This window comes from Equus quagga, chromosome 14 (assembly GCF_021613505.1).
Source record: "Equus quagga isolate Etosha38 chromosome 14, UCLA_HA_Equagga_1.0, whole genome shotgun sequence".
Lineage (NCBI taxonomy): Eukaryota > Metazoa > Chordata > Mammalia > Perissodactyla > Equidae > Equus > Equus quagga.
The window spans coordinates 36287283-36310440 of NC_060280.1; the positions used below are offsets into that span (position 1 = coordinate 36287283).

At 38.3% G+C, this 23158-nt stretch overlaps 1 protein-coding gene across 2 annotated transcripts in view; it reads right to left on the reverse strand.

The window, feature by feature from the left end:
* Positions 1-4248: 4248 nt before the first annotated feature.
* Positions 4249-23158, reverse strand: part of PRCP (prolylcarboxypeptidase) — a 60667-nt gene continuing 41757 nt past the window's right edge. For both annotated transcript variants that reach the window (XM_046637576.1, XM_046637575.1), the window contains exons 8-10: positions 15323-15487; positions 14405-14592; positions 4249-4996 (exon numbers count right to left, since the gene is read on the reverse strand). In XM_046637576.1, coding sequence (XP_046493532.1) covers positions 4780-4996; positions 14405-14592; positions 15323-15487 — 570 coding nt within the window. In that variant the 3' untranslated portion in view covers positions 4249-4779. The remainder of the gene's footprint in view (positions 4997-14404; positions 14593-15322; positions 15488-23158) is intronic.

Consider the following 23158-nt stretch of genomic DNA (forward strand, 5'->3'; position numbering starts at 1 on the left):
AATCTACCCACTCGAATGGCTCTGTTTCTACTCAGTATTCTGTTCCCACCTAACATCAAGGCAGAGTTACATTCAGACCCCTGGGCAAAGAGTGCCAGGCTGATAGAGTGGGAGGAGGAGCCAAGAGCACATGCAGTTGAAGAGAGTGTAAATCAGGAAGTCCAAGTTCTAGAGGTATTGAGTACTAGGTGATTCCCTTCCCAGAATCCGGGAAAGTCAAGGGCAGGAGGTCACGTGAGCACATCAGAGGTATGAAAAGTGCTTGGCTATGGAGACAGATGGATACAAAGATTGGCCTTTCCACCTTGAAATGTATCCATTCATATAAATTTATGAAGGGCCTACTGAGACCTGGCTGCCAGGCCCCAAGCTAGGTGCTAATTACTAGAAGGAATGAGACACAGTCCCTACTCGCAGAGAGCTTGTTCTTCCTAAAAAGAAGGTGAGAATATTTAGCAAAATATTATAGTTTAGAGTATGTGTACTAAATTAGAGATGGTCAGGCGCTATTTAAAATACTGGAGATGTAGAGATGAACAAGACAGATAATCCCCACCCTGGTGGTATTTACATTCTAGCTGACAGGCTAGGTGTGAACCTTTTCCTGAGAGAGCATAGATGAGGAAACCATTCCCTTTAGGAAAGCTGAGAAAGACTACACAAGGGAGGTAATCAAGTTGATCTGAGCTTTGAAAGATGCACATAAGTTTGCCAGTGAAAACATATTGAAGGGTAGTACTGAGAAAGAAATATTAGAGGAACAGTATTTTAGAATGATGGGAGGTTTGATGTGGTTGAAGTGCAGGGTAGTAGGAAAGTGAAAGGTGGCAGTAAGAATGGGAAATGAGTGCAGAGAGGTAGATCCCAATTTAAGCAAAGGCTGTACCAGGGCTCAAGTGGTGGGTTGATCAGTAGAGTCATTATGTACTACAGCTGTATGAGAATTAGGATGTTTGGGGATTTCTTAGGAATGTATCATGGTAGGTACAGTACAGTAACAGCTCCTGAAGTTTATTTCCTGAACACTAGTTCCTTGAGCTCACATCCCATGCTTGGATCACCATCTATTTATCATGTCTCTCCAGCCCAGACTGGGCTCCAGATCTTTACATCCAAAAGCCCTACTTGACAGCTAGTTCCACTTGGTTACTTCAAAAGTGCATAAAACTCAACATGACAAAATTGAACTGAACTCATAATCTTTCTGCTAAACCTGATCACCTTCTAGCGTTCCCTTTCCACTGTATGTATTTCACTGGAATCGATCCAAGTGCACAAGCCAGAAGTCATCATTCTTGATACCTGCCCAATTCATACCTCATATAGAGCCCATCACCAAATCCCACTGACATTCTTTACTAAATCTCTCTCAAGTTCATCCACTTCTCATTTCCACCTCTACCACCCTAGTCAAAGCTTCATATCTTTCTCCTACGAGAGTGTAAACCTTATTAAAACAGATACTCTGCTTGCTTTTTCACCACTGTTTTCTTCAGATTCCAGAACAATACCTTATACCTTATAGATGTTCTGTAAGGGTAGGAAAATTTGCATTCTCAATTATTATTGTGGAGAATCACAACACATATTTACCGATTAAAAAACAACTACTATTTAACTTTGTTTAACCCAATATTTTCCAAACTTTCTTAACTATGGGCTTACTGGGCTCCAGATCTTTACATCCAATAACCCTACTTGGCATTGGCATTTTGTTGGACACCAGTGTTCCAAGAAACACTGTGTGATAGATATATATTGAGCTGCCCGAACTGCTCCTCTCCATCTTAAAAGTCTATCTCTGAAGCCATGTTTTTACGACCTTGTCCCTTCCTAACCACCTGAGAGTTGTGGGATTGCAAGGTGGTGCAGCCTTAGGGTCCTGAGGATACCATTCTGGGAAGTCATCACGGGCCTTGTGAAAGCACTGAAGCTAGTCTACAGAGAATGAAGCAGCCATGGGAAGAGAAGCCATGGGCAAGGTTCCCACACTCATATGGGATCAGGAAGGACAACAGGAGTGAGGTGAACTGGAGGGGCATGCCCTGTCTGAAAAAATTCAAATTCAGAACCCTTTCAACTAGTGCTTCTCAAAGTGTGATTCCCCAGCATAACCTGGGAACTTGTTAGAAATGTAACTTCCCAGGATCCACCGCAAGACACATTACAAACTCTGGGGTGGGGCTCAGCAATCACTGTTTTAACAAGCCCTTCAGGTAATTCTGATGACATGCACACTTCAGATTGCTAGCCAAACTATAAACTTCTGAGGGACAAATCTCACCCACAGGCTGACAACTGATGACTTCTGCTGAAAGTGACAGAAACAGAAAGTAGCAGCCTTGACTTTTAATGACTTTCCAGAGCCCAGTTCCATTCCCTCAAGACTCCTAATGGCCCAAGTCCTGGAGGTATTCTTGCAAAGTTTCAAAAATTCTCTCCTCTGTTTAAGCTGGTTTGGTGAGGTTTTGTTGCTTGAATCCAAATAAAGATTAAACCACACCAATAAAATGAAAACAACAACAACAACAATCAAACCTGGATTCAAAGGCTGGTTCTGGCAAAAATGAACTATGAGGCCTTAGACAAGTCCCTTCTCTCTGGGCCACACAGCCATCACAAATGATGTGGTTGGAGTGGATGATATCTGACGTGCCTTCATTCTCTAACATACTAGACAAGATATTGGCTCCTCTGGATAATCTTTTGATGCTACAGATTCCTCAGGAAAATCCCTAAATTTCTTTAGTTCTACTCATTTGACTCCAGGTAGTTAAGGTAACAAAAACAGAAAATAAAAAACATCCCATCTCTCTGTCTCTCCTCCTGGGTCTTTCAAAGCATCATCTGTTAATTAGAGGGATGCTTTAAATAATAAGGTTTAAGTTTCAACTCTTTTTTTCAATTTAAAATTAAATTTTAGCATATTATAATTAGGCTAACTAGTTATGGTTGCTGTTTTTCATGAAATGTACATAGAAAAACACGTATATAGGACCAAAGTATACTTGCAGAAAATGTCATTTTTTGGCAACTTTTCCCCTCACAAAAATGCAACTCGTCCAAACAATCAACATTAAGTGACGTGGCAAGTATTTTAAAGATTTTAAGCAAGTAGAAAGGTGTCAAGGAAAATACCCTAAAATAAACAGTAAGAATATCCTCTATTAAGCCCATAAACCCTACATTATATAACTTCTTAGTTGACAAAGAATAAAAACTAGTATTGCTTTGACCCTTAAATTCCCACCCCAGCAGACTTTTCTCCAATGCCGAAATGAAAATAGTGACCGAATGTTTTGATGGACAACTCATTAAAATGAAAACTGAAGGCTTCTGAAAGCAAAGATTTTCTGTATCTCCCAGATGTCAGGGAAATAGTTCAGTCTCCTACAGAAGAATGAACTTTATATCTATATATCTGCACTTTAAAAAAATAAATGCTTTAGAAATGATCAAGCTCAAGGTACAGTTTTTAAAAAACAGAAAATGTTCCCGAGGCTGGGTGATGAAAAAAAATTTATTGAGAGAAAATAAAAAGAAACAAGGGAGAAGAAATCTTTCAACAGAGTAGAAACTGTTAGTCTCTCTCTGTGCGCCTGAAAGGTTTTGATCCAACTCTATTTGTTATCCTAGAAAAGCTCTTCTGAAGAAAAGTCTCAGTGTAAGAACTGCTTGAAAGAAGCCAACCCCTTGGAAATAGGAACAGCTCGGCCATTTATTAATGTCAAATATGCTGCCTGCATGAATTAGTCAGCTTGTCTTTTGGAAGCCATACAGAAAAGTTCTCGTGCACCTGCCTCTTAGTGTCCTGACACTTCTGGCTTTAATGACAGCAGCAGCAACCACCAGAAAATAAAATTTAAAAAACAAAATGCCGAACATAACTGCATTCTACCTTCTGAATAGGAGATTCATCAGTTTTTCAAGGCTTCTTACTGAAGTATTATCAGTGACTATAGCACATAAAAACTTGCTCTGATGTAAAAGGAAAAGCAAAACAGAGTCATTTTCCTAAACTGGTAAAGTGAAACCAAATTACCACAAAACTGACCTCAGAAACAAAGAGAAATGGAGCAGAAAAAGGCCAGATTTCTTACTGGCAGTACCACAGTGGCAAATATCCCAGAACTAAGAAAAGCTGCCAAGTAGAAGAGAGAAAATTAAAGGACTTTCCAAAAACAGCCAGGCCCAGTGCGCACAGCATTCTCAACAGCTGGAGTGAGCTTCAGAAGCAACACACAGGTATAAGGTCCAGCCTTATTCTTTATTTACAGCATAGTTCAAAGCAATTAAATCAAGTACAAAAGAAATGGCTTCCATTTCCTGGACTGGCATTGGACATCCTTCCTACCAGCTGCAATTACATCATTTTTATCTATGTTCAGCTTTTCCTTTTGGGAGGACAGGGGTGGAGAGTGACAAATGGGCCAAAGAAACTTCAACCTCAAAATGAAGAGAAATCCTGCTTTCAGAGAAACAAAAGAAGTGACTCTCCCTCTTGCGAAAGGCAGTTGGGAACTCTGCTCCAGTTGTGAGGGCCACTAATGCTGTGGGAAAGCTGTCACAAAGAGATTCTTCCTGGAGGTGGCACAAAGATGGCGAGGACCTGGGGTGTGGGATGGCTGCTGTTGCCACCATCACCCTCTTTTCTATCTCAACCTTCACCTTGCCACATCTACTGATAAACAAAGGAAAGTAATTACATGCAGAAAACCAAAGTGAATGGGAATGTGAGTGAAATCAACATAAAAGAAACTGAAAATGATCAAAAGTTGCTCAGCGCTTCTTTCTCAGGCTGGCGTAGAAATTTTTGATCCACTGCTTCATGTATCTAACTTCCAGGGAGCGGGCTAACAGCACAGACGTGGGATCAAAGGCATTGTTGGCTCGGAGATCTAGATGATGGGCCCCCTCTGGGATGGTAATCGCAACCAAGGTGTCTGTGACGTTCTCAGTTACTCCACCTCCTGACCAGGGGTCTAGGTCACCATTGCTAAGTGAGGGAAAGAAAAAAATATGATTGTTAGTTTTCCATATCTACACCCAGATAAGATAGGAGAAATCTATTGTATATATAACATCTAAAATTATAAGCTTATAACCTGAGGATTTGATCTGAGGATCTAATCTGTCATATAGAAAGGTGCTTCATATTGGAGTTTTAAAATATTTCTGCAACCAGGCACAAGAAACAGGACAAGAGAAGACTGAAGATGGCGCCTCATGAATCAAACCAGACTGTACTGGGACTTGGAACTTAGAAGCCTGAATTCCAATCCCGGCTTCATCACTCCAAAGCCGTATAATCTTACAGAAGTTATCTGACTCAGTTTCCTCACCTGTACAATAGAGATAACAAGGCCTACCTCATAAGGTTGTTGTAAGGGTTAAACCAGATGATACATGTGATGTACTTAATAAGCACAAGTGTTAGGCTCACTGGAGTCCCTCAGTCAACCGGGTTTCTTTCTTTCCTAGGACCCAACTATCAAAGTGATAAAGAAAAGTTCCCATATTTAAAAATGCTAATTATCTCTTAGCTCTTAAAAGAAAAAAAGAAAACACGTACTTTTTTTTTAAATAATACTTCCCTCTTAGTACAGTACTTTGGAAAACAATGTGGTAGAAATGAAAAAATTTCCCTGAATCTGGAATCAGAAAATTTGGAAATTACTCAAACATCCTCATTCTCATTTTGTATTAGCTTCACAGTTAAGGCAATGCTATTAGGTTATTAGTCTTGGCTGGTTCACACAACACATTTCAGAATGATGTAAACAAGATCAGTCATTGAACTAGGCTATTGAGTTTAGCTGAGTAAAAAACCAATAAAACCACAGACAGCATCCATAATAATATTTGTTAATAGCTTTACTGAGATATAATTCACCTACTACAAAATTCTCCCATTTAAAATGTACAATTCAATGTTTTTTAGTATATTCAGAGTTGTGTAATCATCACCACAACCAATTTCAGAACATTTCGTCACCCCAAAAAGAAATTCATACTCATTGACAGGCAATCTCCATTCCCCTCCTCCACACTCCATTACTCTCAGCCCCAGGCTACCACTAATCTACTTTCTGTCTCTATGCCATACAAATGGAATTATACAATATGTGGTCTTTTGTAATTGGCTTCTTTCACTTTGGCATAATGTTTTCAAGTTTCATCCATGTTGGAGCATGTATCACTACAGTATTCCTTTTTATGGCCAAATAATATTCCATGTATGGATATGCCACATTTTATTCATCCATTCATCAGATGCACACCTGTGCTGTTTCCACTTTTTGGTTGCTATGAATATCACTCCTATGAACATTCATGTACAATGTTTTTGTATGAACGCATGTTTTCATCTCTCTTAGGTATATGCCTACGAATGGAATTTCTGGTATATATGGTGAATTAACTTTTGATGAACTGCTAAATTGTTTTCCAAAGTGGCTGCATCATTTACATTCCCACCAGCAACATATGAGGGTTCCAATTTCTCTATATCCTCGTCAATACTTATTATCTGTTGTTTTGATTATAGCCATCCTATGTAGGTGTGAAACAGTCTCATTATGGTTTTGATTTCCATTTCCTAAATGACTGATGGTGTTGAGTATTTTTTCATGTACTGATTGGCTATTTGTATATCTTTGAAAAAGTGTCTATTCAGATATTTGCCCATTTTTAAATTGGGTTATCAATTAAATCATTTGATCCATTTTGAGTTAATTTTTTTGTATGATATGAAACAGGGATCCAACTTCATTCTTTTGCATGTGAATACTTAGTTTTCCCAGGACCTTTTCTTAGAAAAAACTATTCTTTCCCCAATGAATTGTCTTGGCACTCTTGTCTGAAAATCAATTGATCATACACATAAAGGTTGACCTTCAGACTGTCAGTTCTCTTCCACTGATCTATATGTCTCTTTTTGTCAGTATCACACTGCATTGATTATGGCAGCTTTAAAGTAAGTTTGAAACCAGGAAGTATGAGTTCCTCAAGCCTGTTCCTCCTTTTCAAGATTGCTTTGGCTATTCTGGGTCCCTTGTGTCTTTATACGAATTTTAAGATCAGCTTGTCAATTTCTATAAAAAAGCCAGCTGGGATTTTGATAGGGATTGCACCGAATCTGTAGACCCATTTGTGGAGTATTGACATCTTAACACTGTTACTATTTCCACAAGAACATGAAATGTCTTTCCATTTATTTACATCTTTCATTGATTCCAACAATGTTTTGTAGTTTTCGGTGTACATGCCTTGTACTTCTTTTATTAAACTTATTCCTAAGTATTTTATTCTTGATGTTATTGTAAATCAAATTGCTCCCTAGTATTATTAACTCCACACATACAGAGACTGGTTTAGAGTTTACAAAGCCTTTCACATTTGACCGTTATAACAACCCTATGAGGTAAGGTTTAATTACAACTTCTTTATAGATGAGAAAACTAATGCCCAGAGAAGTTAAAAGCCTTGCCCAAATCATTCAGCCAGAAATGGCAAATCTGAGAGAGAAACTCAGGTCTTGTAACCCTAGTCCAATGCTCAATTTTATACTTCACTGCATTGCTTAGACACATGCTTGCTATTGGAAATCAACAGCACAAACCCTCTTGACTTGTGTGGTGCAGAGTAAGAAGAGCATGAGCTTTGGGATCAGACATACCTGGGTTCCAGTCCCAGGTCTGCCTCTCATCTTTCTAAACTTATGGAAGCTTAAATTCCTCAGGATAAAATAGGGACTGAAATACCTGGATTTAAGTACCTGGCCCATGGCAGGTATTAGATCACTTTCTCCCTGTATGGCTCTCCTTGGTTTATCTTTATCTACATATCACTTGAAATCACTTACAGAACATTTTTACATGTATTCTGACATTTGTATAATGCACATTTCATTTTGTTGATATTGTTACAAAGCCTGAAATAACAAATCTTGAAGGTCCCATTATCAGATAAATGAAATTATTCCCATAATTTGCATAATCACAAAAAACCCACTCATCTATGAGTACAATCTATACACAGATGACTACCAAATAATATCTCTAGCTAGGACCTTTCCCCTAAACTTCAGAATCAAACTCAACTGTCTATTTGACATTTTTATATGGAAGTCTAACCAGATGTCTCAAATTCACCAGGTCTAAAACAGAGCTCTTGATACTCCCCAACTCCCAACCAGCTCCTCCCACTATCTTCCCAATCCCTTTTAATGGCAACCCTATCCTTCTAGTGGGCTCAAGCCAAAAAGTTTGATGTCACTATTTAATCTTCTCTTTCTTTCACACCCAATCAGTCAACAAATCCAGTCAGCCATAAATTGAAATATATCCAGAATTTGAACACTTCTCACCACCTCTGCTGCCACCACTCTAGTCCAAATCAACATTATCTCAAGACTGAACAGCCTTTTAACTGATTTTCCTGCTTCTACTCTTGTTTCCCTACAATCTAATATGAACGGGGCAGCCAATTTTATCCTGTTAAAACGTGAATCAGATTATGTCACTCCTCTGCCTAAGACACTTCAAGTTTTCCCATCTCATTCAGAGTTAAAAACAACATCCTCACTAGGATCTACAAGTCTCTACATGATCTGGACCCTCTGCTGCCTCTCTGATTCCATCTCCTGCTATTCTCTCTCTCATTAACTCCACTCCAGCCTCACTGACCCCCTTACTGTACCCAGGGAGGGCATGCTGGGGATATTTACATCTCAACGCCTTTGCCCTTGCTGACTCCTCTGGAGTGTTCTTACCTCACCAAACTCATGGCTAGCTAGCTGCTTCTGTCACCGCCCAAGGGGGGGTCATCTGCCTGCTGCAAGACATGCCAATAGTCAACAGGTAAGGTGGCAAGAAAGAAAGGGTTTTATTACAGCTTGCTAGCAAAGGCGAAGACGGGTGACTAATGTCCAAAAGAACCACCTTATAGAACAAAGACTACAGGCCAGTTATATAGGAGGTTGGTCTCTCGGTGGGTGAGGCATCTGGTCTGCAGGTAGGGGCAGATATCTGGTCTTAGTTTCTGGTAATCTTTTGTTTCACTACTTATGTATCAAGGGCCAGAGCAATGCTGTATACCCAGATCTTTCAGTTGTCATTGATGATGGCTATCAGCATAGAATCTCTCCCCAGGGTCATCACATTCCCAAGGAACTCAAAAGAACAAAGTTATCAACTTATTGCAGCTGGGAGGGGCCATAAAATCTACAGAGCATGTATATCTCCTGGAGGGTGCATATCCAACTGGGTTAATCAGAGGTCATTCAAAATTACAATATGGTTTCTTTTCTACAATATGGCTTCCCTTACATCAACCTTGTGTTGAGCTGGTATCACTTCTTCCAGATCATTTTTCAAAAGTCACCCCTTACTAAGGTCTTCCTTGGTCACATCTAAAATTTCAAACCTCCCTCTGCTCCGAGAAATTTCATAGGCCTCTTCTCTGGTTTATTTTTTCTCCTTAGCACTTAACTTCTTCTGACGTGTTTATAGGTGCTATCTTGTTTACTGGCTATCTCTCAAACTAGAACTCCTCAAGGGCAGGGATTTTTGTCTATTTTGTTTATTACTGTATCCTCAGTGCCTGGCACACAGTAGGAGCCACACAAATATTTAGTGAATGAATGAAAAAAGAATGTTAAGTGCCTAGTTGTCCGTGGCCTTATACCAGATGCCCTACACAAAAAAAGGTCTCTAAATACATGTATGCAAGTTCAGGAACACGTAAATCACTTCAGTACTTTTTACATAGGAAAGCAGATGATATAAATGATTAATATAAATATAGAAAGACTGACCTTTAGCTGTGTAGTAGTGACAAGAACAACGAGCGGGTCAGCAGATTTAAGTTTTACTCCCTTACAAGTCACATGACTTTGGGTAAGTCACCTGACCTCTTTGAACCTCAATTCCCATGTATATTACCCCCTAAAATTTTTTAAAGATAATGCCTCACCCACAAAGAGATATTATGAGACCCAAGTTAAATAATATATGTGGTAAGGTATAAACCATAAAATATTATGGTATAAACTATAAAATACCACACCAATGTGCAGTATTATTATAACTCTTATTATATCCTGTAAGCAAGAAAACTGTTAGGACTTCTGAGAGGTAAATGAATCATGGAAAGAGATGTGAAAGCAATCCCCATAGAAATTTGCTCAGAAAACTAATGCAATCCATTTTTTCTAGGTAAATGTACAAATTAAATGAGAAAATAATCATTTAGTTACATTAAATATATGTGTGTTTGAAATACAAGTTTAAATTCCCTGTTCTATTTTCACAATTTTCTTTACAAAAACAATTCAATTGTAACTTAACATCATTCTTGAAAAAAAATCACTCCAAAAATTTACTTTTTTGGCTTTGTTAAAAACAAAAGGGAAAACTCACATGCAAAACAGGATCCTTAGTTTTCAACCACCAGACAAGTTTTTAAAGTAAACTACACGAGGGGTTGAATTCTCTTAAGTGAACAAATAAATAGCCTTTATCATTATTCCAATTTGACAGGACCAACCGAGATAGGAAACTCCATTATTTGCAAAACAAAAAAGCCATCCCAACAGCTACATAATAAGCAAACTGCATTTGATTTAAAAGGTCATCTGAATCAGCCTAGTGGCTTAGCAACAGTGTTTGGAGTTGCTGAGAGACCTAAGATGCACATGGACTTGAATTTCTTGGTCCTGGACTTTGTGAAAGCTAAACCAGTCACTGGGAAATTTACAAAAAAAAAAAAAAAATACTGGCTTTCATGAGAGAATCTAGATGCCTAGATAAAATTCCCTACAGCTAGCCTCACTTAATTGCTGGCAACAATCAATTTGCCTGAGAAATGTTAAACTAACCAGCTTCTCAGGGACTCCCTTTTGGATTTATATTTAAATAACTGAGAAGGACCATTGGCAAGATAATTTCTAACCAATTGGAGTCGAGAGAAAAAAGTAATTCTTTCCAACAAAACCACTGTGGAACTTAAAAAACTGCTGAAATGGAACTATTAATAGCTACAATTTATTAAGCCTTCATTCATTCAATAAATATTTACTGTATGCCTAATATGTGTCAGGCACTAATCAGGCATAGGAGATTCAGTACCAACAGACAAAATCTCTGACCCCATAGTGTTCACTTCCATGATAATCTATCTACTCCTTGAAATAACCCTGTTAGGTAGTCATCATTTCTAATTGATATAAATCAGTAATTTGGCCTAAGGCCATGCAGCTAATTCGGTGAAGAAGCAAAACAGCACCCAGGTGTCCCTGCCTTCAAAGTCCAAGCTCCTAACAGGCAAGTCTCCACTCCAACCATTACAGTGTGATCTTGCCAATCGGAAAAGCACTCACACTTAGATTTGCGTGAGGCAACCTAGGGAGAGAAGCATGAACATAAAGATACTTTCTACACGGTTTCTTGGACATTTCTTTCTCATCGACCAGAAATGTTTTCTAACTGGTAGCCACTAAGTAGACAGTACAGACACCTGAGGCTGCTCCTTTACTTTGGGAACACGCTTTCTTCAGAAACACAGGAGAATTTTGAATTTTTAAATAACTTAAAAGTTGACTTGCCACTGCAAAAAGATAAACCAGCATCTTCACATAGTCCTGCCTTTAAACTTTCACATGCCTCTGAAGCCTTCCTGAGCTTTGTATTTCAATCCTCATCCTTATCAACACACACATTTATGGAGCATCCATTATGCGCCAGTCACTGTAGCAGTTGCTACAGCATAAAGATGATTAAGACAAAGTCTCTGCCATTGGAGAAGTTCACAATCTCATGGAGCAGACAGAAACAGGAACAGATAATTTCCACACAGAATGCTAAGTGACAGTCACAGACCCCAGGGGAGCTAAGGGAGTAGGGGAAACCTAACCTCCCTGGAGGAGTCAGGCAAGGTTTCTTGGAGGATGCCTGAGTCTTAAGAAAAAGAGAAAAAGAAGAAGGAACAGGACATTCAAGGACAAATAGTTTCCTGTGGCTAGAACATAAAATGCAAGGCAGAGCATGTACTTTTATTTATTCATTCAAAACATATTTTTTGAGTATATACATTTGCCAGGTCTCAGCCAAGTATTTCACTGGGTTAACTCTTTTAAGCATCACAACAACTCTATAGGATGAGCATTATTACTATTCTCATTTTACAGAGAGAAAACCGAAGATCAATGAGCTTAAGTAATTTTACTTAAGACAGCTCATTTTACCTTCGCACAGCTCTGTATGAGATGGACTGCCTCCATAAAGGAAGCCATAGGCATGAGCCTACAAAAGCTGGGTAGGGCTGTTGAGGACAGGACCTTGTGGACATCACTCATTCATAGGGTCACCAGGAGTTGGAGCTGACTTGACAGCATGTAACAACAGCTCTGTTAGAAAGTCCTTTCTTACACTGAGCTAAAAATTTTTTAACACTGAGCTGTAATTTCCACCTACTGGCTTCAGTTCTATTCCCCAAACTTTTCTCATAAAATGTGTCCCCATACCCAATGATGACGATGATGGTTATTTTGATAGCAAGAGGAAAATAATATAAGACAAATCAATAACTAAAATATTTATCTATAACAATTGAATCCAATAAAAAAGGACAACGTATTTGACAAAAACTCATATATTAAAACCTTCATACAACAAGAATTTAAAGACCCCACTTTATAGTTCAACTTGAACTTCAGTTTTGTAAGGTCAAAGCAAGGAAGATGAGCTTAAAGCGTCAGCATGCTACAGAATTCCATAAAAATACTATGTAGAGATAAGCTCCTAAACAAAAACAAGACGGGCCAGCCCCACGGCAGAGTGGTTAAGTTCGTGCGCTCCACTTTGGCAGCCCGGGGTTTCGCCAGTTCAGATCCTGGGTGCAGACATAGCACTGCTCAGCAGACCATGTTGAGGCAGCGTCCCACACAGCACAACCAGGGGCACTCACAACTAGAATATACACCTATGTACTGGGGGGCTTTGGGAGAAGGAGAAGAAGAAGAAAAAAAAAGAAGATTGGCAACAGATCTTAGTTCAGGTGCCAATCTTTAAAAAAAAAGAAAAACAAGAAATTGACAAAGTACTTCCTCCTCTGACGGAACAAAGATGAGCTTAGAGACCTAAGGCTTGTATTTAAGCCTTTTTCAGTCCTTTCACACTTTCCTGATTTCAAACACCCTATTTTGGCAGTTTCCTTAAATACCCTAAATAGATTTATTTGCTCAAATGTCACTTTATAAGGCTGAGCTGAAGAGCACAGTTTTGAGGAATCCTACTGAGGACAAGAAAAACAATTTAAGGAAATTAAACAAAAAGAATCTTTAAGTTTTCCATTAAAGTGTCTCACATTTTATTTGGGGCAGGCACCCTGCTGGGTGAGAAAACAGCATGAATCCAATAAGACAGAGGCCCTTTTGCAAAGCAGGCAGAGCCACCAGCCTAAACCCAGAGAATGATCCTTCAGTCAGAACAGCACTCCTCACTTCTAAAAGCTATGGGGCCATGTCCGCAAAGCCACATTTGACTCTTGCTTAGAGCAGCTCTTAAAAGAATGAGACTTAAAATTTCAACAGTAGCTCCAGGTTAAGAGGCAATGTATGAGATCTCTCTACTATTTCGATACAGATATGGGGAAATTTTTTAATAAACTCGTTGCTATCTTAATAGCTGATAAGCTAATGTTCAAGCTAAAACCTAGAAATTTTGAAGTCGTAATCAGATATACATAGAGTCTACTCAGTTAACTCCGATGTGAAACAGTATCAAATATGCCACTCCTAAAGGAGCAGTGTAACCTAGAAGAACAAACACGGGTTTTGCAGTCAGACAAGCCAAGGTTGAAATCTAGCTTTCATCACTTAGTAACTAAAACAAAGCTGGATGAACTTTGGCAAGTGACTGAGCACCGTGACCTTCACTTTCCTCCTCAGTAAAAAGGAACTATAATATACCACTACTTCACAGGGTTGTGAGGATTCAGTTAGGTGATTTATTTAAAGTGCCTCATATAGCACCTGGAACACAACAGAGTGGGCACTTCAAAAGCATTCATTGAATAAATACCAAAAATGTTTATTATAAATACAACAATAACGAAAGCAAAGCAAATTGAGAAGAAATGATGCTTCATTTTGTGGAGAGACTTTTTTTAAATACTTTAATTTTGTCACTGTTGTTTTTAAACCTTTAAGCATGTTGGTAATACAGTATAAAATCACATCTCTTCTCAGCATCCTCTGTCTTTCAAAGGGTAGGAAAACATGATGGATACTAGTGTTGTATTCTATGCTGTTTTATTATCCAGCATTTTCCCGGTTCTATTTTCTCAGCTATTCTACAAACCTCTCCATCAACCAAAGTTTTTCTCTAGACCAGCAAAAACTCACCTGAAAATGATGTTGGTGTGTGAACTGATGTTTTTGCCTCCATACATAGTAGTGATCCAGGAAGGTCTTGGTCTCACACCCCACTGTTTAAAACAGTCATCAGAAAATTCCTTCAAGTTCCATGAGTGAGGTTCAAACATGTCATCAATACCATTAGTACAAAAGGGCATGACCATTTCTGTGCAAGCCTGAAAAAAGAAATCAGGAGAGAATCCAATGATAAAATGAAGCACAGAGAAGTTAGATAAATTGTTCAAGGTCATATAGGTAGTAAGTAGCAAAGCCAGGGTTTGAACTCAGGCAGTCTGGCTTCAGAGCCCTTCCTCTTTACCTCTATGCCATTCCACCTCTCATTATTCCTGGAAAGGCTTGGATGAAAAGTCACAGAAGTTAAGGCCATATATTCCTTCTTTGTAAACTGCTTTCTTTCACATCTATTATCATATTTAATCCTCAAAACAACTCTGGAGGAAAGTATTAGCAGTAGTAGTAGTCTCATTGTACAGATAAAGGAACGAAGGCTCAGAAAAAGTCAAGGTAGACCCCCCCTTCTTTTATGTGTCCATAAAATGCTTCCTTTATAGGACTTCTCAAGATCTATTGTAATATTAGTTTGGTTATCTATCTTTTTCACCAAGCTATATTTGATGGCGAGATCACATCTTATTTATCTTTGTTTCTTTGGAACCTAGAAGGGTGCCTGACACCTGGTAAGTACTCAGAATATATTTGGTAGTGATTAAATACATGAATGAACAAATGAATGAATGAGGAAATTTATCCACGGTCTCACAGCATAAAGTAACAGAGCCCAGATCTGAATCCAGGTTAGATGACAAAATCTTGTGAACTCTCTGTTACAGCACAACCATTATCAGTGAAAAGGAAGTTCCACTTAGGGGAATTACACACACTTACCTGATAGCTCCAACCCAGGGATCCCAGACTTCTAGTTGCTGTCTCTGACATATTCAGGCATTTCACCTGGCCTGAATAATTGTAATATACATTCAGAGCTTGGAAAATATTCTGCAGCAACTGTGGATCAGATACATTGGGATTTTTCAAATACTGGCATACTACCTGTCATTTTAGAGAGAGAAAAGGGGGAAAAGTCAGATTATAAATATAAAATCAAAATTTTATAAAACAAAGAAAAAATATGATTTTGATTTGATCATAAAACAATCTAAAGCATCTAACTCCATTGCTTGACAACTTCTATCTCTTGAGTATAATCCCCTTCATAAATGAATAAACCTTTTAAATTACTCCCCACACTCTAGAAGTAAACCAAAATTACCCGCATGGTATGCAAAGTCCTCCTTACCTACCACTCTAGCCTCATCGTCTGCAGCCTTTGCTCTAGCCTAGTAAAACCATTTCCCCCACACGGAGCTCCTTCCCTCCTCTGTGCCTCTGCTTAGCCTGGAATGCCCTTTTCCTGCTCTCCCATTCGACTAATGTCTGGCAAACACCAACCCATCTTTCACAAAACTCAGCTCAAGTATCATCTTCTCTATGAGGCCATTGTTGTCTATGCCCTCAAGTTGGGAAACCTAAATCACTCCCTTCTTTGTGCCTCCACTATACTCTGTGCCTATTTCTATCAGAGCTCCTACAACACTGTACTGCGCTCATTTCATTCCAGAATGTTTCCCTCAGCACTTAGCAAAGTACCGGGCAACTAACTGTTTACTGAATCAATGATTAAATTTTTATGAAAATACAAAATTTATAAAATTTCTTATGGAAAAACTACACCAAGCTCCAACATCTGTGGTGTGTGATAAGAAGCACATCAGACAGCTCCCCAGCTCCCTGATACTCCAGTCACTAGACTATAATCAGTGCCTGAAATTCTAGTACTAAAAATCCCAGGCAATACTCAAGGTTGGGAGTGAAGGCAGTGACTACACAGGGGCATGGGGAACTTTCAGGGGTACGGAAATATTCTATATATTCATAGGGGTCTGGGTTACACAACAAAAAGTACACTTACAATCTGTGCATTTCACTATATGTAAATTTTACCTCAAAAAATATCATACACAAATATTGAACTCTAGCTAATGATGTTAAAGCTAAAGTATTTAGGAGGAAGTGTATTGATGTCTGCAACTTACTTTGAAATGTATTTAAAAAAAAGAAGGAATGAAGGATAGATAGAAGGATGAATAGGTAAATATATATGTGATGTCAAATATAGAAAAATATTATTTATAGAATTTAAGTGGTAGGTTTATGAGTGTTCACTATCCAATTATTTCAACTTTTCTGTGTTTGAAATTTTTCACAACAAAATGGGGAAAAAAATCACAGGCAATGGAATCATAACTGAATAACAACAACAACAACAGCTACTGATCATTGTGCTCTGGGTTTACAACCGTCACATCATTTAATCCTCAAACAAGCCTATCAGATATATTATTGCTCACTATTTACATGAAGAAATTGATTCTTAGGTTAAATCACTTTATTCAAGGTCATCCAGCTAGTAAATGGTAGGACCTACCTTCAACTCCAAGTCTCTCTGGTTTTGAAATATACATCTTTTCCATTATGCTACACAGCTTAGGTAATATCCCCTTGTAAAACTGCAAATAGCCCAAATGGCAAGGCAAACACATTAGGTTTGCTTCCTCTATTAACATCTTGACACAAATTCAGTGATCTGGTCCTTTCTCATTTCACATGGAAAAGATATATACAACAGGCAAGTTCTGACAAAAAAGAGATAAGTCCAGAGAAGAAGGAGACAGGAAAGAAAGAGCCCAGTTACCCTCACTTCAGAGAAAGATTCTGGGCAGCAGGAGCAACAAGCCTGGGCTGAGGATGTGCTCCCAGTCAGGAAAAGAGGACACTGAGAGAGAAGGTGAGCGACCATAAGCAAATCCAGCCTCTCTTCACAGTTTTGCTTAGGATCAGCTTCCAGCAACACCTTCCTGAAAAAAAGGGAAGCTTGAAAAGACAGAGAAAGTGAGTCACAGGGAAAATTCAATGCCTCTCCCCAAATGTGTTCGGCACAACAATATTTCTATGGTACTTTGTGAAAAAAAGGTTTCACAGCAAAATAATTTTAGGAAATCTATTAGCAAATGGGGACAGTTCTCTTGACTGCAGGATTTCTCAGAGCTAAACTGCAACATGACTTTCCAAAAGGGAGACAGAGTGTGCATTATTCTCAATAAATTTCTGGAAATGCTGAGTGAGAAAAGTCAGAAATGAAGATGTCCAAATAACTGGAGATGCCTTAAAGAAGTAATTGTTAGGTCATAAGAATATGGGGGGGTATAGGGCTTAGAGTACACATAAAGAAACAGAATTGAGCTAAACTGAGAACTTCACAAACTATAAAGCCTAAAGCAATAAGGAAATGCAAGTTGAAGATAAAAGGCAATACAGTGTTTTACACTCTGACAACTCTTGAGTATTCGTGGTAAATCAAAAAAATGCCTAACTGCATAGCAATCTTCACAGAAAATGTTCCTAAGAAGTCTGCCAATGAGAAATACTCAAGAAAATATGGAAATCAAGAACCAATCACAGAATTTATTAAACTATCTATTGCCAACAGTTGATCAGCACTTTCCTGAATGTGGACACCAACAGTGGACACAGTTCCTTCAAAGTGCAGCATAAAGCTACGAAGCAGACCCATGGAACGCAGAGAAGAGCACTCAAGCACAGCATGGTAGATGAGGCAGGGTGACAATGCAAGCTGGGCAGGGTGGAAAAGGGGGAGCTGATGTGCAGTAACTAACAAGTGGCCTAAAACTCCAGAAAAGAATAGCAGCAAGTAGGTGTGACTCACACACTGGCATCAGATCTCCTCTCAGAGCTACAACACTGGGCCTCTGTCAGGCAAAGAAAAGGAGTCCTCATGAATAGCCATCTCTGTAAATAGCAGTTACTGTCACTCCTTAAAAGATACAAGCGTGGCTGGGGACTGGCACCGGCTGACAGTTCTTGGGCTTCGGCAGCCCCAGTTACACAAAGAGAACATCATGGTCAGAAACTTGGCCACTGCTGTTGGAAATTCCATGTCCAGATTAAGGGCAATCCTGAGCCTACTGTCCTCTCTGAAGTCAGAGCACCCTTGGAGTAGTGGATCCAGTTCTGAGCATCACACTTTAGGAGGGACACTGACCAACATGAGAAAATCCTGAGGCGGGCAATCAGGATGGGGAGTTAAGGAATAGTTCAATAACCCCAACAATTGGCCATTTGTACCATTCCCAATCTTTCATTATTACATGTAAGGTCACAATAAATATCCTTGGGGCTAAATCTTTACATATACCCTTAACTGTTTTCTTGAGATAAATTCTTAGAGGAATTACTGGTTCAAAGGAAATAAATATTTTTAAGGGCTTTGATACATCCTATGAAACTGCCTTATAGAAAGGAAGCACCAATTTGTAATTCTACCAGTTCACTAGACAAAAGGCCTGAAAAATAGCACTTAAAACTTGTTTGCAAAATATTTGCAAATTTACTAAGGGAATTTTGTCATTTTAGGTGGTTCTAAAGTTACTTTCTAACTCAAAGATTCTGTGAGTCCATGAATCATCCTCTAGCATAAAAAAACACAATCTCTGTGAATCTCTATGCATTTCCTTAACACTTCTGGTAACAAAGAAAGAAGTTTTCCAAAAAATACTGAAGTCATACTAGCAAAACCTCAGTTTTCCCATGCCTATTCCCATGCTTATTCAAAGACTGCAGTAATTCAAAAGGAGATATTCATGTACTTTTATTAAAGATCTGTAAGATGCACAAAACATTTATGTGAATGTTAAGTTTAACTATGTAAAACTGCCATGTTTATAAGCCAATCAGTCAAATATCAGTATATTTGGTTCAACCTCATATAATACTCAGCTTAGGCCTGATAATTTGCAGTTATTACCCACTTGACGAGGGCAAGCACTTGGTCTGTTGATTGTTCACTTAGGGGCTGTGATCTAATCAGACAACAAGCAAAGAGTCCCTGCCAACCACTTCCATACAAAATACTCAACACCGAAGTAGCCCCTGTACTATACTTTCTATTTATTTTGCGGACACTAACAAACAGTCTTCTAAACAATTTCTATATAAGGCATAGCATTCCTACTTATGCCATAAACTCACTGATACGGGGGCAGCTGAGGCTGCTAGTACAAATACTGAATGTTCCTTGAGGTCAGGTACTTTCTTACAATGACTCGGGGAGAAACATAATGACCATCCCCATTTCACAGAGGAGGAAACAAGATCAGACACATCTGGCTACAGATACACAATTTAAAAACTATGAATATAGGTTCTGAATCCAGACTTTGGCAACAAAGTCCTGGTATAACAATCTGTCTCCTTAATATTATATAACAATAACAGCTACTGTTATTATTATTATATAACTAGCATTGACTTAGTGCTTACTATACACTGGGTTCTATTAAATCTTCACAATGACCCTAATAAACGTTACAATTACTATCATTCCCATTTTGCAGATAAGGAAATTAAAGCACAGAGAGGTTAAGAAACTTGCCCAAAGCCACACAGCCGGAAAGTGGCTGAGCTGAGATTCAAATGCAGACTCACTATGAAGCTTCCATTTGTAACCACCACACTGCACATCCTCAACTTTGAGGTTATAGTGTAAGAGACAAATAACAACACAAAGAGTGCTTAAATATACCTGTAGTCTCATGCTTAATTTTTTAAACAAATATTGTTTTTATTCTTAAATTGTTTTTATATACTTCTAAGTTTCTTTTAGGTAAAAACTTAGGTAGAAGGGATTCTGTGGCAATATTAAATCATAAAACTTTTTTATTATGTAATCCAACAGTAGAGTAATATGAGGCTCAAAAATCACATAAAATTGACTGATTTAATTCACTTTCTATTTCCTAGAATGAAGGTGAACATTCAGGAAAAACTGAAAAAGAACATTAGAAGCCCACTTTAATAATTCTGGTTTTAAAGAGTCTAGAAATTGTGGACATAGCAGAACATTCCAACCTTAGTACCAAATTCATCAGCTCTGCACCCAAATACTTAGGTTCTGCCCTTTGACCCCATGTACACCAGAGAAAGATAATGATTTGTTTAAAAGCTTAAGTGTCCTCTACCTATGAGAATAAGCATTTGAATAAGAGAAACAAAAAGTAAGCAAAAAAAATTTTTTTAAGAAAGAGGACAGAAGATAGGTTTAAAAAAAAAAGACCAATCTCCTCTCAGAGAGTATGGTCCATCCACATTAGAGAAAGGATTAAGCAGATACATTCAGCTTTTCTAACAGATTTTCTTTCACTAAGGTTTCAATACCCCTCTCACACTCACTCAGATAATCACATTAGTTTTGTCATTAAAAGCTCCCTTTTCATAGGATGCACCTAAACCGCTTAAACCACCCAGAGAGGTCGCATACATTATCAAACACCAAGACAAACGGAAGAGATTTTCCTCCTTATGTCTTATTATTTCACACTATCTATCTGAATGTTCAGAAGCCTAAGCCAAAAGATTTGGTGAGCTATCAGCTAAAAAATGATTCCAAAATAAACAAACTCTACAGTATCCTTTAAAACTGCTCTTTAAGCTAAAAAGAGGTCTAGTTGTTTTTATGCTGACAGAGCAGTCAAATGACAGAGGGATTTTCTATTTTCCTTTTCTCTTCTTCCTTGTGTTCTATCAGCCAAGTCCATGATTATTTCTGCATGAATGTTGCAGCTTCTGTTAACAGTAAACAAAAGCAAATGGAGTCTGATCGTGCAAAGACCAAAGACAAATTAAAAAGAACGATACTTGAGTTGACACGGAAAATGGCATTCAGTCGCTGCCTATGCATCCTTCAGAACTGTGCACAGTCCAGGAAGAATTGGAAATCACCTGCTTTTTTCATAACCCAACTGCTACATATTATATCACCATCCTAAGCCTGAGTTACAGACTCAGAAAAGGACGGCTGTTTGTCAGCCCTTTAAAAAGGAGGAAGTGTATCAGAGGGAGGAGGAGTCCTGGTTAAATGGAACTATCCAAGTGAAAGAGCGGTCCCCAACTGTGTAGTGTTCCAGGGATTAGTGGGCTGGGAGAACAGAGAGGGGGTCAAGAAAGGAGAAAAAGAATGAACAGTGAAAGAAAGTGATCTGAAGCTACAAGTTTGAGAGGGAGACATGTCGTGGAAAAATTCTGAAATCAGATAGGATGAAACTGGAGATGGATGTAGGTAATGGAAGTTTCTCAATCAAGAGGCAAAGAGAGATTACTTTTAGTGGGATGTAGGCAGGAAAGAGAATCATATATATATATTATAAGTAATCAAGAATTCCTTAATATGTCAAAAGAAAGGATGAAGTCAGTAAGAAATGACTGAAGAAAACAACAAGAACTAGTCCTGGCTAAAAGAAGTAAAAGGTGATTGTGAGGCAAAGCCACGAAGTTATTTTGCCTTAAAAATAGACTTTTATAATGTATACATACAAAAGGTAAAAGAAGGATTACACTAAATCAAAACAGATGACAAAATGTTTGAGATATACTCCATTGGTTTTGACTGTTTATTTAGGAGAGAGAAAGGGCAGAATATTTATTTACATTTAAGACTCAACCACAAACTATCTCAAAAGGAACATTAAAGAAGTGGGAGAAAACCAAAGTTAGACTGTTCACTGTTCAAAATCATAAACAAAACAACATCAAGCTGTATTCCTCTGGCTTTTTTTCTAAATCAGGGGGTTGGCAAACTACAGCCCCCAGGCCAAATCCAGCCTACTGCCTGTTTTATAAATAAAGTATTACTGGAATACAGTCATCCTCATTCATTTATATATTGTCTATGGCAACCTTCTTGCTATAGCTGCAGAGCTGAGTAACTGTGACACAAACTGGACAGCCCACAAAGCCTAAAATCTTTACCCTCTAGTCCTTTACAGATACTCTGCCAACCCCTCTTCTAAATAACAGGGGAGTTCCCTGTATGTTTTTATCATCTGACGAGTCATTTGTTCTTCAAATGGGCACAAAGATGCAAAGGTAATTCTCACTTTGTACACAGAGTACCATTAAATCTGGTAACGATCACACTGTGGCTAGGAATCCACCCAAACCTTCAGTCAAGTCTTCTCCTAATCCAGGACAGTGTGGCAGAAGATCATAATTCTCTTAACAATGGCAGACCTAAGTTCAAATCCCACTTCTGCCACCTATTAGTGGAGCTTCAATATCCTCTCCATAAAACTAGGATTATACCTCTTTTTCCCACAGTATTTTTGTGAGGATTAAATGAGATAGTATATATGAAAGTGCTTTGGAAATAGCAAAATAATATAGAAGGATAATGCGTTATTAGCACATGGACATTTATGGAGAGTAACTGGTTTTGATTTACTTTTTTCTCACTGTTTTGATCCAGGTTTTCTTTCCATGAAAGACAGCCACTCTTTTAAATAACTTCGTATTGTCAAAATTCAATTTAATTAAATACACATTTACCTTTGGCCTGCTATGTGCAAGACACCCACTAGTCATTCTACTTTTTGGATGCAGAAAAACATCTCTAATAGCAAATGACCTTGTTCCATTTGGGTTACAGAGTTTTAAGCAAGGTGTGCATTTAATGGTTCAAAAGAACAGCTACATTAAAAGTACTTTTGAAAGCTAGTTCTCATTACCAATTCTATTTATATTTCTAGCACTCATTCTAGTTGTAAAGTCAGTTTTATTCTCTAAACTTAATTACCTTCAAGTTGGCCAGCC